This window comes from Moschus berezovskii, chromosome 13 (genome assembly GCF_049115385.1).
Source record: "Moschus berezovskii isolate FMDL1 chromosome 13, NW_MosBer_1.0, whole genome shotgun sequence".
Lineage (NCBI taxonomy): Eukaryota > Metazoa > Chordata > Mammalia > Artiodactyla > Moschidae > Moschus > Moschus berezovskii.
The window spans coordinates 3,214,625-3,231,978 of record NC_142472.1 but is presented as its reverse complement, the minus strand read 5'-3'; the positions used below and the strand labels follow the sequence as shown (position 1 = coordinate 3,231,978).

General features: G+C 42.4%; 1 protein-coding gene across 1 annotated transcript in view; it reads left to right on the top strand.

The window, feature by feature from the left end:
• MYO16 (myosin XVI) overlaps positions 1–17,354 on the top strand; it is a 478,842-nt gene that overhangs the window by 81,037 nt on the left and 380,451 nt on the right. Inside the window, exon 2 of the mRNA XM_055426698.2 lies at positions 5,424–5,687. Within this exon, the coding sequence (XP_055282673.2) occupies positions 5,424–5,687 (264 nt within the window). The remainder of the gene's footprint in view (positions 1–5,423; positions 5,688–17,354) is intronic.

The window sequence follows — 17,354 nt, the reverse complement described above, 5'->3', positions numbered from 1 at the left end:
TCTCTCTTTTTTTTCCTTTCTCTCCCTGGCTATCCTACAGTTTGGGTTGCTATCTCACGTTAGCTCCCTCAGATTGCCCTCAGGGCATTCCAGCCTGGTCCTGACCCTAAGCATGCAACCTGCACCTCCCTGTCCAGCCCCTGCTTGCTGGTGGCGGATGCGAGGGTCTGGGCTACTTTTCTGCTGGCAGCTGCAGCTAGGCGCGTATTCTGTGGGTTTCTTTTTTTTCCCCCCAATTATGTTGCCCTCTGAGATTCCAAAACTCCCCACAGACCCGCTGGTGGCAGTGTTTCCTGCCGTTTGGAAACTTCTCCTCCTTCACGACTCCCCCCGCCCGCCCCAGGACGGGTCTCTGTCCCTGACTCTTTTCTCTCTCTTTTTGTCTTTTTATTTTGTCCTACCTCCTTTCAAAGAGAATGGGGTGCCTTTCTGGGGGCCTGGTGTCCTCCACCAGAGTTCAGAAGTTGTTCTGTGGAAGTTGGTCAGCATTCAAATGATCTTTTGATGAATTTGTGGGGGATAAAGTGGTCTCCCCGTCCTATTCCTCCACCATCTTGGGACCGACCCCCCCATGTCTGACTCTGGTTAACTCAATGAACTATAGACCGCCAGGCTCCTCTGTTCATGGGATTCTCCAGGCAAGAATAATGGAGTGGGTTGCCATTTCCTTCTCCAGGGGATCTTCCCAACCCAGGGATTGAACCTGGGTCTGCATTGCAGGTGGATTCTTTATCATCTGAGCCACCAGGGAAGCCCAGCAGTCATGGAGAGATAAGCATGAAAATCTCCCACATTGAGTATGCCATGGCCACATGAAGACTTTGATTCTAACTGAGATAAAGGCATTTCTGGTAGTTGTACAGTAGAATAACTTTAGGAGTTCAGTTTCCTAGTTCCTTTAGCTTACTCTTTGTATTTTTGGTTTGCTACAGTATAAAGTCCTGAAATCAGCACAATAATGTGCCCGCCAAAACCAAAGCGTGGGGCTACTAACTTTTTAATAGATGTTGCACGTTTATTTCTGAATAGAGATCTTGGCTTTTTTCTTTATGTATTTTGTCTGCTGGCTCTCAGTTTTTGTCATAGAGATGCACATTTGCTGAACAGGGACTTATGGCTGTGGCTGTCTGTACATTTTTATATAGAATTACAAGGTCGCCATATATGTGTATATATATATATATGAATCTCCTCCCCGACCCTCCCCACCCCCTGGCAAATGAAGTACACTCACTTGTCTAAGGGAAGACAAAACTGGTTTCAGGTAGTCAGTTTGCATGAGAATGAAAATACGCCCTATTTTCATGCAGCGTGTGTCTTTGTCATACCAATAAACTCCTGTATTATTGAGAAAAAGAGATCTGTAGAAAGTTGAAGCTGCAGTGGTTCACATGTGGCTTTTTCTAGGCAAACAGAGTCAAAATAGTGGGGAAAGAATTGGGATATTTATCAGGCAAGAGCCCCTGATTCAGTAGATGGGCAGAGTACCCTGTCAACCCCATCACACAACTGGAAACCAGTGCCTGCTCAGGACTCCCGTCCCAGGAGAAAACCAGTCTGGCCCAGTTCAGACTCCTATCCTCTGCCTGGGCCCTTCAGATTATCACCTGAAGAATTAGTGACCGTTATTCTGAGTGCCCTGGTGATGAAGTTGCATGGATTTTCAGTAGACTGCCTCACAGCTATGCTTCCCATAACTCTATTTTTACTGTCTATCTTACAGATTCACGGAGCGCATACACACGACAAAATGGATCCACCCATAATTAGCTAAAAAGAGAGTTGCAGTGCCTAGTATATTTTCAGCAATATAAAATAAATGAAACTTTAGACCATTTAAAATCAAAGCATGGGGAATTATTTAACAACAAAGTGTTAAAAGAGTAATATTTGGTACATATATGGATTTGAAATTCGACAGCCCCGGCTTCTGCTTTTCCAAATCATAAGGGAATAATTCATTTAGGAGTGACCCTCCGTGCTCCTTTTTTGACAGTGGAGGGTGTTCAATGAACCACCAGCTGTCTCCACAGACTCCTCAAAAGTTAATTGAAAATTTCACCATGAGACCCTTCTTTAAGAGTGAAAAACCGGAGGACTGTGAGTTTATTAGATTAACCTCCCCCTTGGACTGCATGCTGATGAGCTCAGGGCGCTCTGCGATGTCATTTGTTTTACTTCTTTAGATTTCTCCGTGGTTCCCATGACTCCCTGGGCACCCACTGACAAACTGGCAGAGTCACAGGAAGTCAGAGTGTCCTGAGCATCTAAGTTAATAAATCAAACCTGGTGATGTCCTCTAAACAGGTTTGAAGGCAGGGGATAGCTCCTGTCCATTATTCATGAGCCCTCACAGACAATCTGTCTATTGCCGTGATCGTGGCTTTTATCAAACAGACATACTGGAGAGCCATTTGTCATAATTTCAGAACCCCTGATGTCCCTTTGGGTTTGGGTCATTGGAAAGGGAATGTTTTGTGTGTAGCTATTTGATGCTTCTACCACCACTCTTGCAAAGACTTATGAAGCATTTTATTAAAACATACGGTTCTTTTGTCTTTGCTAACAAACAACAAAAATACAGCTCCCTATCTCTGCTTCTTTCCCTTGTGCATATGTGTACATGCATAATAATACACATAAAATCTAGCTTTCAGGAATCACTCTTTTATTTTGTTTCTGTCTTGAGCCTCTATGGAACATTTCTGACTCTGTTATAATATCATCTCTTTGGTCTTGGACAAGTCACAGCCTCCTTCAACTTGGCTTTCTTTCCCTGAACAGCAAGGATGGTTATGCCTGGTGTGTGTCACGTGAAATAAAAATGAAAATAGCTTTGTCACAGTTTTCCATACTGTCAGAAGAATACTGTATCTATTCAAAGATGAAGTAAACCTTTATGGTATGATCTTCCCAGATGTGACTTATGATCAGCCACATTTTTGTGCATGCAGTTACTTTGACTTTCCTGAGACTTACATCATAATTATCTTAAGAGAGGAAACTATAAACAATTATCTGAACCTGTATTTGCGAGCCACATTTGAGAATTTTCAGCAGTCTAACATTTATTTTCTGCCAATAGTAAAATTTTAATGTCGTGGTAGATATGCTAGTGTCAAATCCAAGTTTGTGTGCCTGATGAGCAGTAAGCCCAAACAAGCTCCCAGTTGCAGGGCCAAACATGGAAAATGGGTGGCATGTGCCCGCAAGACCTGAACTCACTGATGGATTTCAGGGAATAGTTTTTATAGACAAAATTGGCAGGGAGGTTTGCAGGGTATGTGACCTTCCTCTGATCAGTTGGTGGGGAGGTGACAGGATAGTGTTTGGCAGTCCTAATCATCAGCCTTCTGGTTCCAGCCTGTCTGGGGTCTGCTTGCCGGTGCTCAGCCTGAAGTTACCATCGTCCCTCTTGAAGAGGACCTTGGTTCCTATAGAAGAACTCAGAGATCTGTGTTAGACTGTTCTCTGCATCCCTTCAGGAGTGCATACCTTGCCAGGTCCCTGCCCCATCCTTGCACTGCTGTTTCTGGACTGCCTTTCCTGTGTTTCTGCATTTCCTTCACTCCTCTAATTTGTGGCCATTTGAATCTGCCCTTTCGAACTCAAGGCAGGTCTAGGAGGCTGAAACCTTTTTCCTACAAACAAGAAACTGGGAATCAATGAAGGCTTTTTTACCTAGGAGAACCCCACAAGCTTTTGTCTGGTTTCAATGCAAATTTGTACAATCCATTACAGGTGTTTTGGGTGGTGTTTATAGGAAAGAGAAAGGGATGGTTTTCAGGTCCAGGACAGAGAACTCACTTTGCTAATCACTATATTAATAAGACAGAGACTTTGACACATGTTTGTATAATCCATTATAGGTGTTTTGGGTCATGTTTATAGGAAATAGAAAGGGGTGATGTTCAGGTCCACGGCAGAGAACTCACTTTTGCTAATCATTATATTAATAAGATAACGATTTGACAGCAACAGTTCTATCCATGATTTTGAGTTGCCAAGAGGAAAATCTGTCTTCCATTGCATGATCTTTATTCTTAACTATCATTGGGTCTTTTAGAAATGAATGTCATTAATGACAAGGAAAAGGGGTCAGCAATAAATTGTTGGAAAATGGTCACTGTATCATATAGATAATTGATAGCATGCATATGTTCTATTAGACTCTCATAAAGAGTCAGATACAACTGAGCATCTGAACTGACTGAACTGATTGATATGTTCTCTTTGGAGAAGGAAATGGCAACTCACTCCAGTATTCTTGCCTGGAGAATCCCATGAACAGAGGAGCCTGTGGGCTACAGTCCATGGGGTCACAAGGGTCCTATATGAATTAGCAACTAAACCACCACCACCATATGTTCTATTACATTAGATCAGCAGAGTCAGTACAGTTTTATAAGGGTGTTTGCAAAGACCTGGAATGGCTTTCTGCCAAAATTTAACGTGTAAGGTTTCCGTTCCGTTCCGTCGCTCAGTCGTGTCCGAGTCTGCGACCCTGTGGACTGTAGCCTACCAGGCTTCTCTGTCCATGGGATTCTCCAGGCAAGAATACTGGAGTGGGTTACTGTTTCCTTCTCCAGGGGATCTTCCCGACCCAGGGATCGAACCTGGGTCTCCCGCATTGGAGGCAGACGCTTTAACCTCTGAGCCACCAGGGAAGCCCAACATGTGAGGTTTAGTTGGCATTATTCAATGACAAAGGAGCTTAATGCTGTGGTTAAAATACTTAAGCCTTTGGTAGGGATTTAAAGAAACAGGAAAGGATGGATTGTTAGTAATTATGTTGAGCAAAACTACATATCTATATCTCATTTGAAAAGACCATGATGCTGGGAAGGATTGAGGGCAGGAGGAGAAGGGGACAATAGAGGGTGAGATGGTTGGATGGCATCACCGACTCAATGGACATGAGTTTGGGTGGACTCCAGGAGTTGGTGATGGACAGGGAGGCCTGGTGTGCTGCAGTCCACGGAGTCGCAAAGAGTTGGACGTGACTGAGAGAATGAACTGAACTGAACTGATAACTCATTATGTCATCTATTTTACTACTATGCAGTCTTTTTTTATTAGCTTTGACTTTTTGTTCATCATGAATTTTTTGCATCAATTTTTATTTTTGTTTATTTTTGGCCATGCCCTACAACGTGTGGAATCTTAGTTCCAGGATCAACCCATGTCCCATGCAGTGGAAGCACGAGTCCTAACCCCTGGACCACCAGGGAAGTCCCTCTTGCAGTCTTGAGTAAGACATTCTCTTGCTTTGCTTTTCCAGGAATCTCTAAAAGGGTTTGTATTAGTTGTTGAACACGAATAGGACTGAATGGGTTTCCAGCTTGAATGATGGGTGATGCTTGCAGTGCTGTTGTCTTGGCTGTAGGATAGGCCTGCTGACTTTTGCACCGTGTTTCTTTCAGGTTGCTTTCAGCTATGTAACGTTTTCCGATCCCATGAAATGGAAATTGACCAGTGCTTGCTGGAGTCCCTCCCCCTGGGCCAACGGCAGCGGCTGGTGAAACGCATGCGCTGTGAGCAAGTCAAAGCGTACTATGAGCGAGAGAAAGCTTTTCAGAAGCAGGAGGGGTTCCTGAAGAAGCCGAAGCATGGGAAGAGCCAGAAGGTTCACTTTCATCTTGCTGACATGATGCAGGATGCCATTATCCACCATGATGACAAGGAAGGTAATGACAAGACAATTGTTTTCTGATGCGGTGTTTCCTATTTTTTGTTTGTTGTCTTTTGGTGGAGAAGTGCGAGATAGAATTGCTTTTAAATATGAGAGGTTTACTTTTAACTATATGAAATATTCAAGGAAAAAAATAGCTTTCTTCGGTGATCATGGGTAAAGGTCCAGAGTCTCTTGGTAAAGATGAAAAAAAGGCAAAATATTTGTAAAATTGTTATATATATATATATATTAAAAATTACCTACCTGGAAATCAAGTGATTTCCTTGCAAAGTGTTCAAATTGTTAATGAAAATGTTTCCCAATGAAATTGTTCCTGTTGCTAATGAGATTGTGTTACAAAATTTATTATTATCTCATAGCTGGATAGATACAGTAGTGAAGTCACTTACCCCCAAAACTCGCAGGATAGAATAATCAATTAGCTTATCCTTTAAAGCTGGTTGACTTTTAGTATTACATTTTATTAAGAATACACACTTAAAATTTTGGTTGCCCTTACAATATTATAAAGTTTCTCAATTTTTGAGTATTCTTTAATATGATGTTTTTGTTTGATATACAGTCTACTTTCCAAAGTTCCAGTGTGAGAGAAATTCTCCAACTTTAGGTTTAAATGTAGAAGTCTTCAAAGAATCAAATATAAATTAATTTATCTTGATTGACTCTAAAATTCCTGGTTGAATTAATCTAAAGCAGGCATACAAAGAGTACAGACCCATGACCCATTAATTACTTTTCAAAATAAAAATCTCTGGAAAACAAGGTTTTTTTTTTTTTTTTTTTTTGCGGGTGGGAGGCTGTAGGGGGCAGGGGGAGTGTAACTCATTTAGTGGGAGAACTGTCCCTTGAGCTATTTACAATTTTAACCTGTCCAGTCTGAAGAAATTAGTAGCATTCTTGGCTCCAAAGGGTTCAAAGAGGAACTGTGGATCTTAGAAGACTGACGGTTCATTCTATACAATAATAGCAGTAATAAGAAGACTAAAGCAGTACTTTTTATGGTTTTGTGTGGGCTTGATAGTCAAACTAGAAGTTATGAGATTTTTTTTTTTTTGGTGATATAGAATGAGCGACAAAGAATCTTCTAGCTGGGAAGGACCTAAGAAATCATCTAGTCTGATCTCTTATTTTACACGTGAAGGAACTGAGTCAGTCAGGGAATCAAATCTTATACAAGGCTGTCTTAGACCACTTTCACCTCCCATTTTATTATTCTCTTCTCGTGTAAAGCTCTTCTTTGAATGTACATCAAGGGGCAAGGGACTGTCTGTCATTTTCAGCATACCCACCTGCCCCTCCCAGTACCCTCCATGGGTGTGAAGGCAAAGAGTGAGCGATTTTTCCAAGTTTACCCAGCAGGTGTTGGCAGAGAATTCCTAAATTGGGATGCAGGTGGATTTAAGCCCTATGTTGATTTAAAATAAAGAAACAACAAGGAAATATTTGCAAAGTTATAAAGCCTTCTGTGTAAAATTATTTAATTGCTAAGGCATATCTCTTGTGACCCCATGAACTGTAGAATTCCAGGCTCCTCTGTCCATGGGACTTTTTCGGCAAGAACACGGGAGTGGGTTGCCATTTCCTTTTCCAGGATATCTTCCTGACCCAGGGATCAAACTTGCATCTCTTCCTTGGCAGTGAGTTCTATACTACTGAACTACCAGGGAAGCTTTCTGTGTAAAATAGCTACAGGAAAAAAATAATACCTAAGTTACTGTTAACAAGAAATTAAGCATAGTAAAATAATAAACCCAGAGAACAAGAGGAAACTCTAATATGTTAGGTGCTATAATTTGTGAAAACATTGAAACCATAAAATCTGAATTAATATTTTTAAAGAGTTGCTATAAACATATAACTGTACAGTCACTTGAGTAATCCAAAAGCAGGGAAAGAGATGAATCCTATCTTCAGAAAATCTCCAAACTAAGTAGAAAAAGAGAGAAAAAAATCAGTAAAATAGAAAACAGTGACTAAAAATGAAGTCTGATGGAGGTGGCAGAGTGGGCAAAGTTTTCTGGTGGCTGTGATTTTTTGAGTGACTCTGATTTTGATGGTTGATTAAAGCTTAGATACTTGAAGGAAGGAAAAGAATAAATCACTCCCCTTGAGCGGCAATACAGGTGAATAGCTGCAGAGAACTGAGAGTCCCACACACAGAGGTCTGTCTGAAAGGAGTAGTCCATGCCAAGTTGCTTCAGTTGAGTCTGACTCTTTGTGACCCCATGGACTGTAGCCCGCCTGGCTCCTCTGTCCATGGGGATTCTCCAGGCAGGAATACTGGAGTGAGTTGCCATGCCCTCCTTCAGGAGAGCCTCCCGATCCAGGGATTGAATCCACGTCTTCTGCAGCTTCTGCATTGGCAGGTGGGTTCTTTGCCACTAGCACCACCTGGGAAGCCCCGGGCAGTGTGCAGATGGCGATACATGCTGAGGAGTCCACAGTTGCCTCCTGAAGGTGTGTGAGGGAAGGGGCATGTCAGGTGAGCACAGAGGCGGCGAGCATCCCAGCCTGAGAAAGGAGCCAGGGTGGTGGGAGCAGATGAATAAGTGGGGAGACAGAAGGAGAGGAACCAGACCCCTTGGGGACTTGGAGGGTCGTGGGATGGCCTCTGGCTGTCATGTCCCGGGCCTGCTGAAGCCGTTGGAGAATCTGAACAGAAGAGAGACCTTCTGTCCCTTGTGAGTTAACGGAAATGGCTTGCCTGCCGCATTCTGAACTCATGGAAGGATTTCCAGGGCAAAAGCGGGGAGATTGGTTGGGAGCCTCTATTGATAAACTCAGCAAGAGATGATGGGGGCTTGGACAAAAATAGAACAAGGATGTCGTGAGAAACGGTCAATTTGGGGATGCATTTTTAGAATAGAGCTGACAGGAAATGCTGATGAGCCGGTGACGGGGAATATAATAATTTTCCATTGCTGCTGTAACAAGTTGCTGCAAACTTAGCAGCTCAAAATAGTCTCAGTAATTATCATATGGTTCCATAGGACAGACATCTGATATGGGTCCCAGGGGGCTGACATCAAGGTTATCATCAGGGCTCCTCCCTTCTGGGAGTTTCTATCGGGTGGTCTGTTTGCAGAACTTTTTCAGTTTCTGGAAGCCATCTGCATCCGTGAAATCTTAGCCTCCTCCTCCACTGTCAGAATCAGCAGTGGTAGGTTGAACCTGCCTCTCAAGCTCTGAATTCCTCTTCTTTCTTTCCTGTCCTTGCTCCCATCTCTCTGACCAGATGTTTTGCGCTCCTCTTCTTCTTTTAGGGGCCCTGTGATTGCATTGGGCTCGTCTCTGTCATAGAATTCAGGGAAATGGCCCTATTTTAAGATCAGCTTATTAGCACTCTTAATTCTCTGTCCCCAGATCATGTAACATATTCACATGCATAACATCAGAGGGTGTAATTCATGGAAGCAGAATCCTACCTGCCAAGGGGTCTGAGAAGCTCAAGGATGACCTCAAGTTTGTTCTTCCCTGAACAGTCAGAAAAATGAAATGCTATTAACTGAGTTAGGGGTGCCTCTAGGAAGTCAGAATAAGAGGGGGTGTTGTGCTGGCTGGAGATGTAAACTTGAGATAGATGAATGTATAGGTGGTATCGAAAGCCCAACGATATTACAGTATCACTTAGGGAATGAGTTTAGATAAAATTATAGGGGTACAAGTACTGGGTCTCAAGGAATTCCAGTGTTAAGAGGTGAGTGAAGCCTTTGACTGTGTGGATCACAATAAACTGTGGAAAATTCTGAAAGAGATGGGAATACCAGACCACCTGACCTGCCTCTGGAGAAACCTGTATGCTGGTCAGGAAGCAACAGTTAGAACTGGACATGGAACAATACACTGGTTCCAAATAGGAAAAGGAGTACGTCAAGGTTGTATATTGTCACCCTGCTTATTTAACTTCTATGCAGAATACATCGTGAGGAACGCTGGGCTGGAAGAAGCACAAGCTGGAATCAAGATTGCTGGGAGAAATATCAATAACCTCAGATATGCAGATGACACCACCCTTATGGCAGGAAGTAAAGAGAAACTAAAGAGCCTCTTGATGAAAGTGAAAGAGGAGAGTGAAAAATTTGGCTTGAAGCTCAACATTCAGAAAACTAAGATCATGGTATCTGGTCCCGTCACTTCATGGGAAATAGATGGGGAAACAGTGGAAACAGTGTCAGACTTTATTTTTTTGGGCTCCAAAATCACTGCGGATGCTGACTGCAGCCATGAAATTAAAAGACGCTTACTCCTTGGAAGGAAAGTTATGACCAACCTAGATAGCATATTAAAAAGCAGAGACATTACTTTGCCAACAAAGGTCCATCTAGTCAAGGCTATGGTTTTTCCCGTGGTCATGTATGGATGTGAGAGTTGGACTGTGAAGAAAGCTGATCGCTGAAGAATTGATGCTTTTGAACTGTGGTGCTAGAGAAGACTCTTGAGAGTCCCTTGGACTGCGAGGAGATCCAACCAGTCCATCCTAAAGGAGATCAGTCCTGGCTGTTCATTGGAAGTACTGATGCTGAAGCTGAAGCTCCAATACTTTGGCCACCTCATGTGACGAGTTGACTCACTGGAAAAGACCCTGATGCTGGGGGATTGGGGGCAGGAGGCAAAGGGGACGACAGAGAATGAGATGGCTGGGTGGCATCACCGACTCGATGGAGGTGAGTTTGAGTGAACTCCGGGAGTTGGTGATGGACAGGGAGGCCTGGCGTGCTGTGATTCATGGGGTCGCAAAGAGTCAGACACGACTTAGCGACTGAACTGAGCTGAAGTGAAGTGAGGTAAAATCCCCAGAAGAAAGGAGAAAAATGAGGTGAGGGTGCCTTCCTTGGAGTTAAATAATGAGAAATTTTCAAGGAGGGATGAGTCATCAACTATTCCCAATTCTTCTGCTCAGTCCAGTGGGATAAAGGCTTGATCTTAACCATCAAGCTTAGGAATATGGAGATGATTGGTTTGGCGAATTGTAAGAAGCAGAAATCTTAAAGGTGTGAGTTCTAACAGAGTGGGAAAACAGAAATGGGCCCAGAGGATATAGAGAGCTCTTTAGAGGAGATTTTGTTTTGACCAGTTGAAATATAGTTGATTTATAATGCTGTGTTAGTTTCAGGCATACTTCAAAGGGTACATATATAAGTATGTAACTCTCTCTATATATAACATATATAATATATTCTTTTCCATTCTGGTTTATTATAAGATGTTGAATACAGTTTCCTATGCTATAAGTTCAGTTCAGTTCAGTCGCTCAGTCATGTCCATCTGTTTGCGACCCCACGTACTGCAACTCCCCAGGCCTCCCTGTCCATCACCAACTCCCAGAGCTTGCTCAAGCTCATGTCCATTGAGTTGGTGATGCCATCCAACCAGCTCATCCTCTGTTGTCTCCTCCTCCTGCCTTCAATCTTTCCCAGCATCAGGGTCTTTTCCAATGAGTCAGTTCTTCGCATCAGGTGGCCAAAGTATTGTAGCTTCAGCATCAGTCCTTCCAATGAATATTCAGCACTGATTTCCTTTAGGATGGACTGGTTGGATCTCCTTGCATTCCAAGGGACTCTCAAGAGTCTTCTCCAACACCACAGTTCAAAAGCATCAGCCTTCTTTATGTTCCAACTCTCATATTCATACATGACTACTGGAAAAACCATAGCTTTGACTAGATGGACCTTTATTTATTTATTATAAAAAAGTTATTTATTTATTAGTTGTGGCAAGCTGGGGCTACTCTCTAGTTTCAGTTTGTGGGCTTCTCACTGCGGAGCGTGGGCTGTAGAGTACAGGCTTCGTAGTTGTGGCAGGATGGGCTTATTGCACCATGGCATGTGGGAGACCCCGGTTCAATTCCTGGGTCAGGAAGATCCACTGGAGAAGGGATAGGCTACCCACTCCAGTTTTCCTGGGCTTCCCTTGTGGCTCAGTTGGTAAAGAATCCACCTGCAATGTGGGAGACCTCGGTTCGATCCCTTGGTTGGGAAGATCCACTGGAGAAGGGAAAGGCTACCCATTCCAGTATTCTGGCCTGGAGAATTCCGTGGACTGTGTAGTCTTGGGGTCACAAAAGAGTCGGGCATAACTAAGCGACTTTCACTTCACTATGTGGGATCTTCCCAGACCTGGGATCAAACCCATGTCTCTTGCATTGGCAGGTGGATTCTTTACCTCTGAGCCACCAGGGAAATCCCTACCCTGTTAATTCTTTAGGGCTGAAACAACACAATCTGTTTCTGAAGATTCTTAGAGAAAATTGTCCTAAAATACAACTTATATAAATTTCCTTCTCCTAGGAAAGGGTTTCTGTTACTAATGCAAGCAGAGATGATGTTCATTAACTAAGGTCAATATTGCCATCAGATGATGAAGAAATAGTTGAATGGCTTCAGATTCAGCCGGAGTTTTAATTTGTAGTCAATGATAAACATTTTAAGTACATTATTGAAATATAAAATAAAAATTTCTGTGCACAGAGGTTGTCTTAGCTCTGAGTGCCATAACAAAATACTCTAGATCTGATGGCTTCAACAATAGACATTACTGTCTCATAGTTCTGGAGGCTGGAAAGTGTAAGACTGAGATGCTGGCTGATTCAGTTCCTGTTGAGGACTCTCTTTCTGGCTCATTGAAGGCTGTCTTCTTACTGTGTCCTCCCATGATGGAGAGAGAGAAAGAAAGAGACTCCTGTCTTTTTTCTTATGAGGGTACTAATCGCATCACAAGGACTCTATCTCCTGGCCTCATCCAAACCTAATTACCTCCCAAAGGCTCACAGATCCTAATTTCACACTGTGGGTATTCAGTATATGAACTTTTGTTGCTGCCCCTAGGTCGTGTTTTGCTCTTTGCAGCCTCGTGGACTGCAGCACACTGGGGTCCCCTGTCCTTTACTGTCTTCCAGAGTTTGCTCAAACTCATGTCCGTTGAGTCAGTGATGCCATCCAACCGTCTTCTGCTGCCCACTTCTCCTTTTGCCTTCCCAGCATCAGGGTCTTTTCCAATGAGTTGACTCTTTGGATCAGGTGGCCAAAGTATTGGAGCTTCAGATTCAACATCAGTCCTTGCAATGGATATTCAGGGTTGATTTCCTTTAGGATGGACTGGTTTGATCCCCTTGCAGTCCAAGGGACTCTCAAGAGTCTTCTCCAACACCACAGTCCAAAAGCATCAATTCTTCAGTTCTTAATCTTCTTTATGTTCCAACTCTCGCATCCGTACATGACTATTGGAAAAACCATCAGTTCAGTTCAGTCGCTCAGTCGTGTCCGACTTTCCGCGACCCCATGAATCACAGCACGCCAGGCCTCCCTGTCCATCACCAACTCCCGGAGTACACTCAAACCCCCATAGCTTTGACTAGATGGACTTTCCTTGGCAAAGTGATGTATCTTCCCTTCTCATACACTGTCTGGGTTTGTCACGGTTTTCATAGAATCGTGGTAGTCATACTTTATTTATTTTTAAGCCACCCACATACTTTAATGTATACATTTGTACAATTGAGACACCAAAAATGTTTCCATAGAATAATACTTTCCATTTGAATTATTTTAAAAACTTTGCAGAGTGTGTTTTTGCTTAAATTATTTTATCACTTGATCTCAAGTTCTTTCATTGGCCTATTGAGTGGGTTTGTGCTAAGTTGCTTCAGTCATGTCCAAATCTTTGCGACCCTATGGACTATAGCCCACCAGTTTCCTCTGTCAATAGGATTCTCCAGGCAAGAATACTGGAGTGGGTTGTCATGCCCTCCTCCAGGGGATCTTCCAACCCAGGGGTCAAACCTGGGTCTTTTATGTCTCCTGCACTGGAACGCGGGTTCTTTACCACTAGCACCACCTGGGAAGCCCCGAGGCTTGCTGAGTGTAAGGGATCAAATATATTTTGTCAAAGGACGAAGTGCTGAGGTTTATGGTATCTCATTAACAAGAAACTCATGGATTTCTGTTTAACTTTCTAAATGTTTCCTTTTTGTAAGTATAAATTTAGTGTCTTCAACACTTACTGGTTCTCTTCAGGGAGATGGTGAGTTTTTAGTGTGTAATCTGTCCTTTTAATGTATTCCATCAATCTAAAATGTGCTCAGTAGTTCTTTTCCATCTAGAAAGCAAAGTTGTTTCTAAATTGTTTTTCTAAATTTAACTCTCTTTGAGTTATACCATGTTAGCGAAAGAGAGAAATTTTCTCTATATGCAGAAAATATTTAAATGGGAATGCAATTCCTCTGTTAGAATTGCTACTCCTAGATAGCAGTTTTTATTAATTAGTCCACAATATGTTTGACTAAAAGTAATGTAAATGGCAGTGGAGTGACTTCGTTATGCGTTTGCTGTTTAGCATTCTACAGGTGTTTTCAGCAGTGTTTGTTCCCTGTATGATTTGAGTCACTCTGTCTTTCAACGACCGTATTCAGTAGGTACAAGAATGTTCTCCCCTTTGTGTGTGTGAGGACACTGAACCTTAGATGAATTCACTGGTTTTGTTCACAGCACTTCACTGTCTCTTTAGTTTCTTTAAAAAAAAATCACTTTGTTGAGGTAAGAGTGACATACAGTTGTTTTACGCATTTAATGTAGCATCTTCATGAGTTTTGTGTGTGTGAGGACACTGAACCTTAGATGAATTCACTGGTTTTGTTCACAGCACTTCACTGTCTCTTTAGTTTCTTTAAAAAAAAATCACTTTGTTGAGGTAAGAGTGACATACAGTTGTTTTACGCATTTAATGTAGCATCTTCATGAGTTTGGAGAGAAATGGACATCTGAGAAACCATCACCAGAATCAAGGCCATAAACATCTATCACCTCGAGAAGTTTCCTCCCCCACTCCCTTAATACTGTCAATTAGATTTTCTTCTTTTGTGACGAGAGCACTTAATATATTGCCCCTCAAGCTTATCTCTGATGGTAAAATGACCTAAACCATGCACTCCACTGATTTCCTCCTACGGCCATTTGAATTCCTCCTCCTCGGTAGGTGAACTTTCAGTCCACTGTTAAGGGAATGGCCGAAGGAGTGGACAGATATATGGTCTAGAGTGTTCCCTCCTCTTTCCGTGATCAGCTCCCCTCCATTTTTCCCCCCTTTTTACAATTTAAAACGATTTATGCATTAGTTTGCATATAAAATATCCACCAAGAGCCTGCTTTATTCCAGATACCCAGAGTGCTTGAAAGCAGTTGTAGACCTGTAATGTCAGGCTTCATTTCTGTCTCCACTCCGTATAACTGAAAGTTCTACGCTGTCACTTAGGAGAAAGGAAGCTATCGGATTATAGGAACGTGAGACTCTGTTTCCATCTCCTGTCTCTCCAGCCCCTGGTCCTTGGCTTGCTGAAAGGCTGTGGCCTGAAGTCATGAGCCAGAGCTTTGAGCTTAACTCCTCTTGTCCCACCCATCTTCCCTGGAAGGTCCCCTTTCCCCCTGAATCTACCATCACCCGCTCTGACGATGCCCAAGTCATATCCAGTCCCTTCTTCTCAGCCCCAGATGCTGCCATTCTGACAGCCTTGCACTGCCAGCTTCTTACGTTCAAAACAGTACTTGGCCCCGTGTTTCCCCTGTTTTCTGTTTCAGTTAATGTCACCCCCTTCCCCCCCCTTCTGGTCCAGATATCTGGGGGTCACATTGATTTAGGCGCACATTTGTAAAGTGCTAATGATTGTACCTCCCCTGAATAGTTTATGGGTAGTGTCAGATGTCTGCATGTTAGACTGTGCCTAGAATGCAGTGAATGCTCACTACCTATTGGATCATCTCCTAAAAGGTTCCGCTTAGAATTTCGTAAGTAGATCATTGGGGATCATGTGTGAAGCCTTGGGTCAAAGAATGCATTTCATATATTCTTTATGTGTTTTATAGATGAAAAAATGAAATGAGACTGCAGTTATGTAAAGCTCATGAGTACTTAGTCAAACCCTTTCCCTACACTTACTGGATTGGCACAGAAGTTAAAATTCTGAAGTAGTTGGCTACGTCATAAGTTTATTTAAGTTTAAAAATTTTGTATAAAATTTATATTTATTTATTTTTTAGTATGTAAAGTATAAATGAAGGGAGGAGCCAATTATGATTTTTCACTGTTACCAGCTAATGATACAATCTTTTAAAAAATATTTTTATTTATTTAAAAAATTTTTACTGTCATATAATTGCCTTACAATGCTGTGTTAGTTTCTGCTGCAAAATGGAATGATTCTGCTGCATGTTTATGTACGTCCCCTCTCTACTGAACCTCCCTCCCACTCTCACCATCCCACGCATCTAGGTCATCACGATGAATGTGACCCCTGTGCTCTGGTGGTGTTTCCCAGTGTAGACTAGATTTTTACCAAATGCAGCCTTGTTCTCTCTCTCCAACCTCTCTGCCACCAGCTGCACAATAGGCAGTTGGAAAATGATGGTCCATTGGCAAATTTAAGCTACGTCCAGAAATGATACCAAGACTCTACCAACGTGAGAACAGTGATCGGATCGAGTAAGTAGGTTCCTAGTGCTTGTTCCCTCCTTGCATTTGTTCTCAGCATAATCGTGATGTGTGATAAGTACTCCACAAGGACAGCTATGCCTAGAGCTTAAAATTAGGAGGATTTACTTGACATGGGCTTTCCTGGCGGCTCAGATGGTAAAGAATCTGCCTGAAATGCAGGAGGCCTGGGTTTCATCTCTGGGTCATAGAAGATCCCCTGGAGTAGAAAATGTCAACTCATTCCAGTATTCTTGCCTGAAAAGTTCCATGAACAGAGGAGCCTGGCAGGCTATCGTCCATGTGGTTGTAAAGAGTTGGACGTGACCGAGTGACTGAGCATACACACACATTTCAAAACAGGCTATAAAATCATAAATAGCCTCAAATTAAGTGTGTTTAAATTCTGTGGGATTCTGTATGAATTGAATAAGTGGTTTAGTAGTTCACCAATACCAAATGCATATTTCTGAGAAGTATTAATTATTTTAAATGCCTGCCATGTAATCACAGCTTTACTAGGTACTGAGAGTAATTGAAAAAAAAAACAAAAAAAAAGTAGAGAAAAAATTGTGCTTCATAAGCAGTTATAATCTAGGTGGAAAGAGATACTATTCTTTAAAAAAGAAATTAGAAGTCTATATACTTAAAAGCAATTTCAGTGGCATTTATTGGGCTGAGGTGAGGAGTAGATGAATCAGAAACTCTGTTTTTTGGGAAATTTTCAGAGTTCAGTAGGAAGAGAGAAAGGGACTTTTTGGCTGGGAGAAACAGCTTGAAGGCCGAGAAAAACAGGTTTCTTATAGGAGAGTGTCATGGCAGAAGTTAGCACCAAGAGTTTTAACTCTGCATTTGGAGTGATGAGTTTGAATCCAGCCCCAAAACTTAGGACCCATGTGTCCCAGGTCAGGGACAGGCCACGTTCCTAGTCTCACCTTCGTCTTCTGTCAATAAGGTTAAGAGGCAGAGATGACCATCTCTCATAAGTGCTTGTAAGGATTGGTTAAATAATGCATGCAAAGAACTTATATCTGTCATGTATTACTACAGGCGTAATAAATATCAGCTGTTATTATGACTTGAAAGGGGATTAAATGACGTAGTTGAAATAGGTGGAGCACTCCAACCTCAGGACCTTTGAGCATCTCAGAATTAAACAGAAAAAGCACTTCTTTTGTAGGGAGGCAGCAGCAGGCCTAGA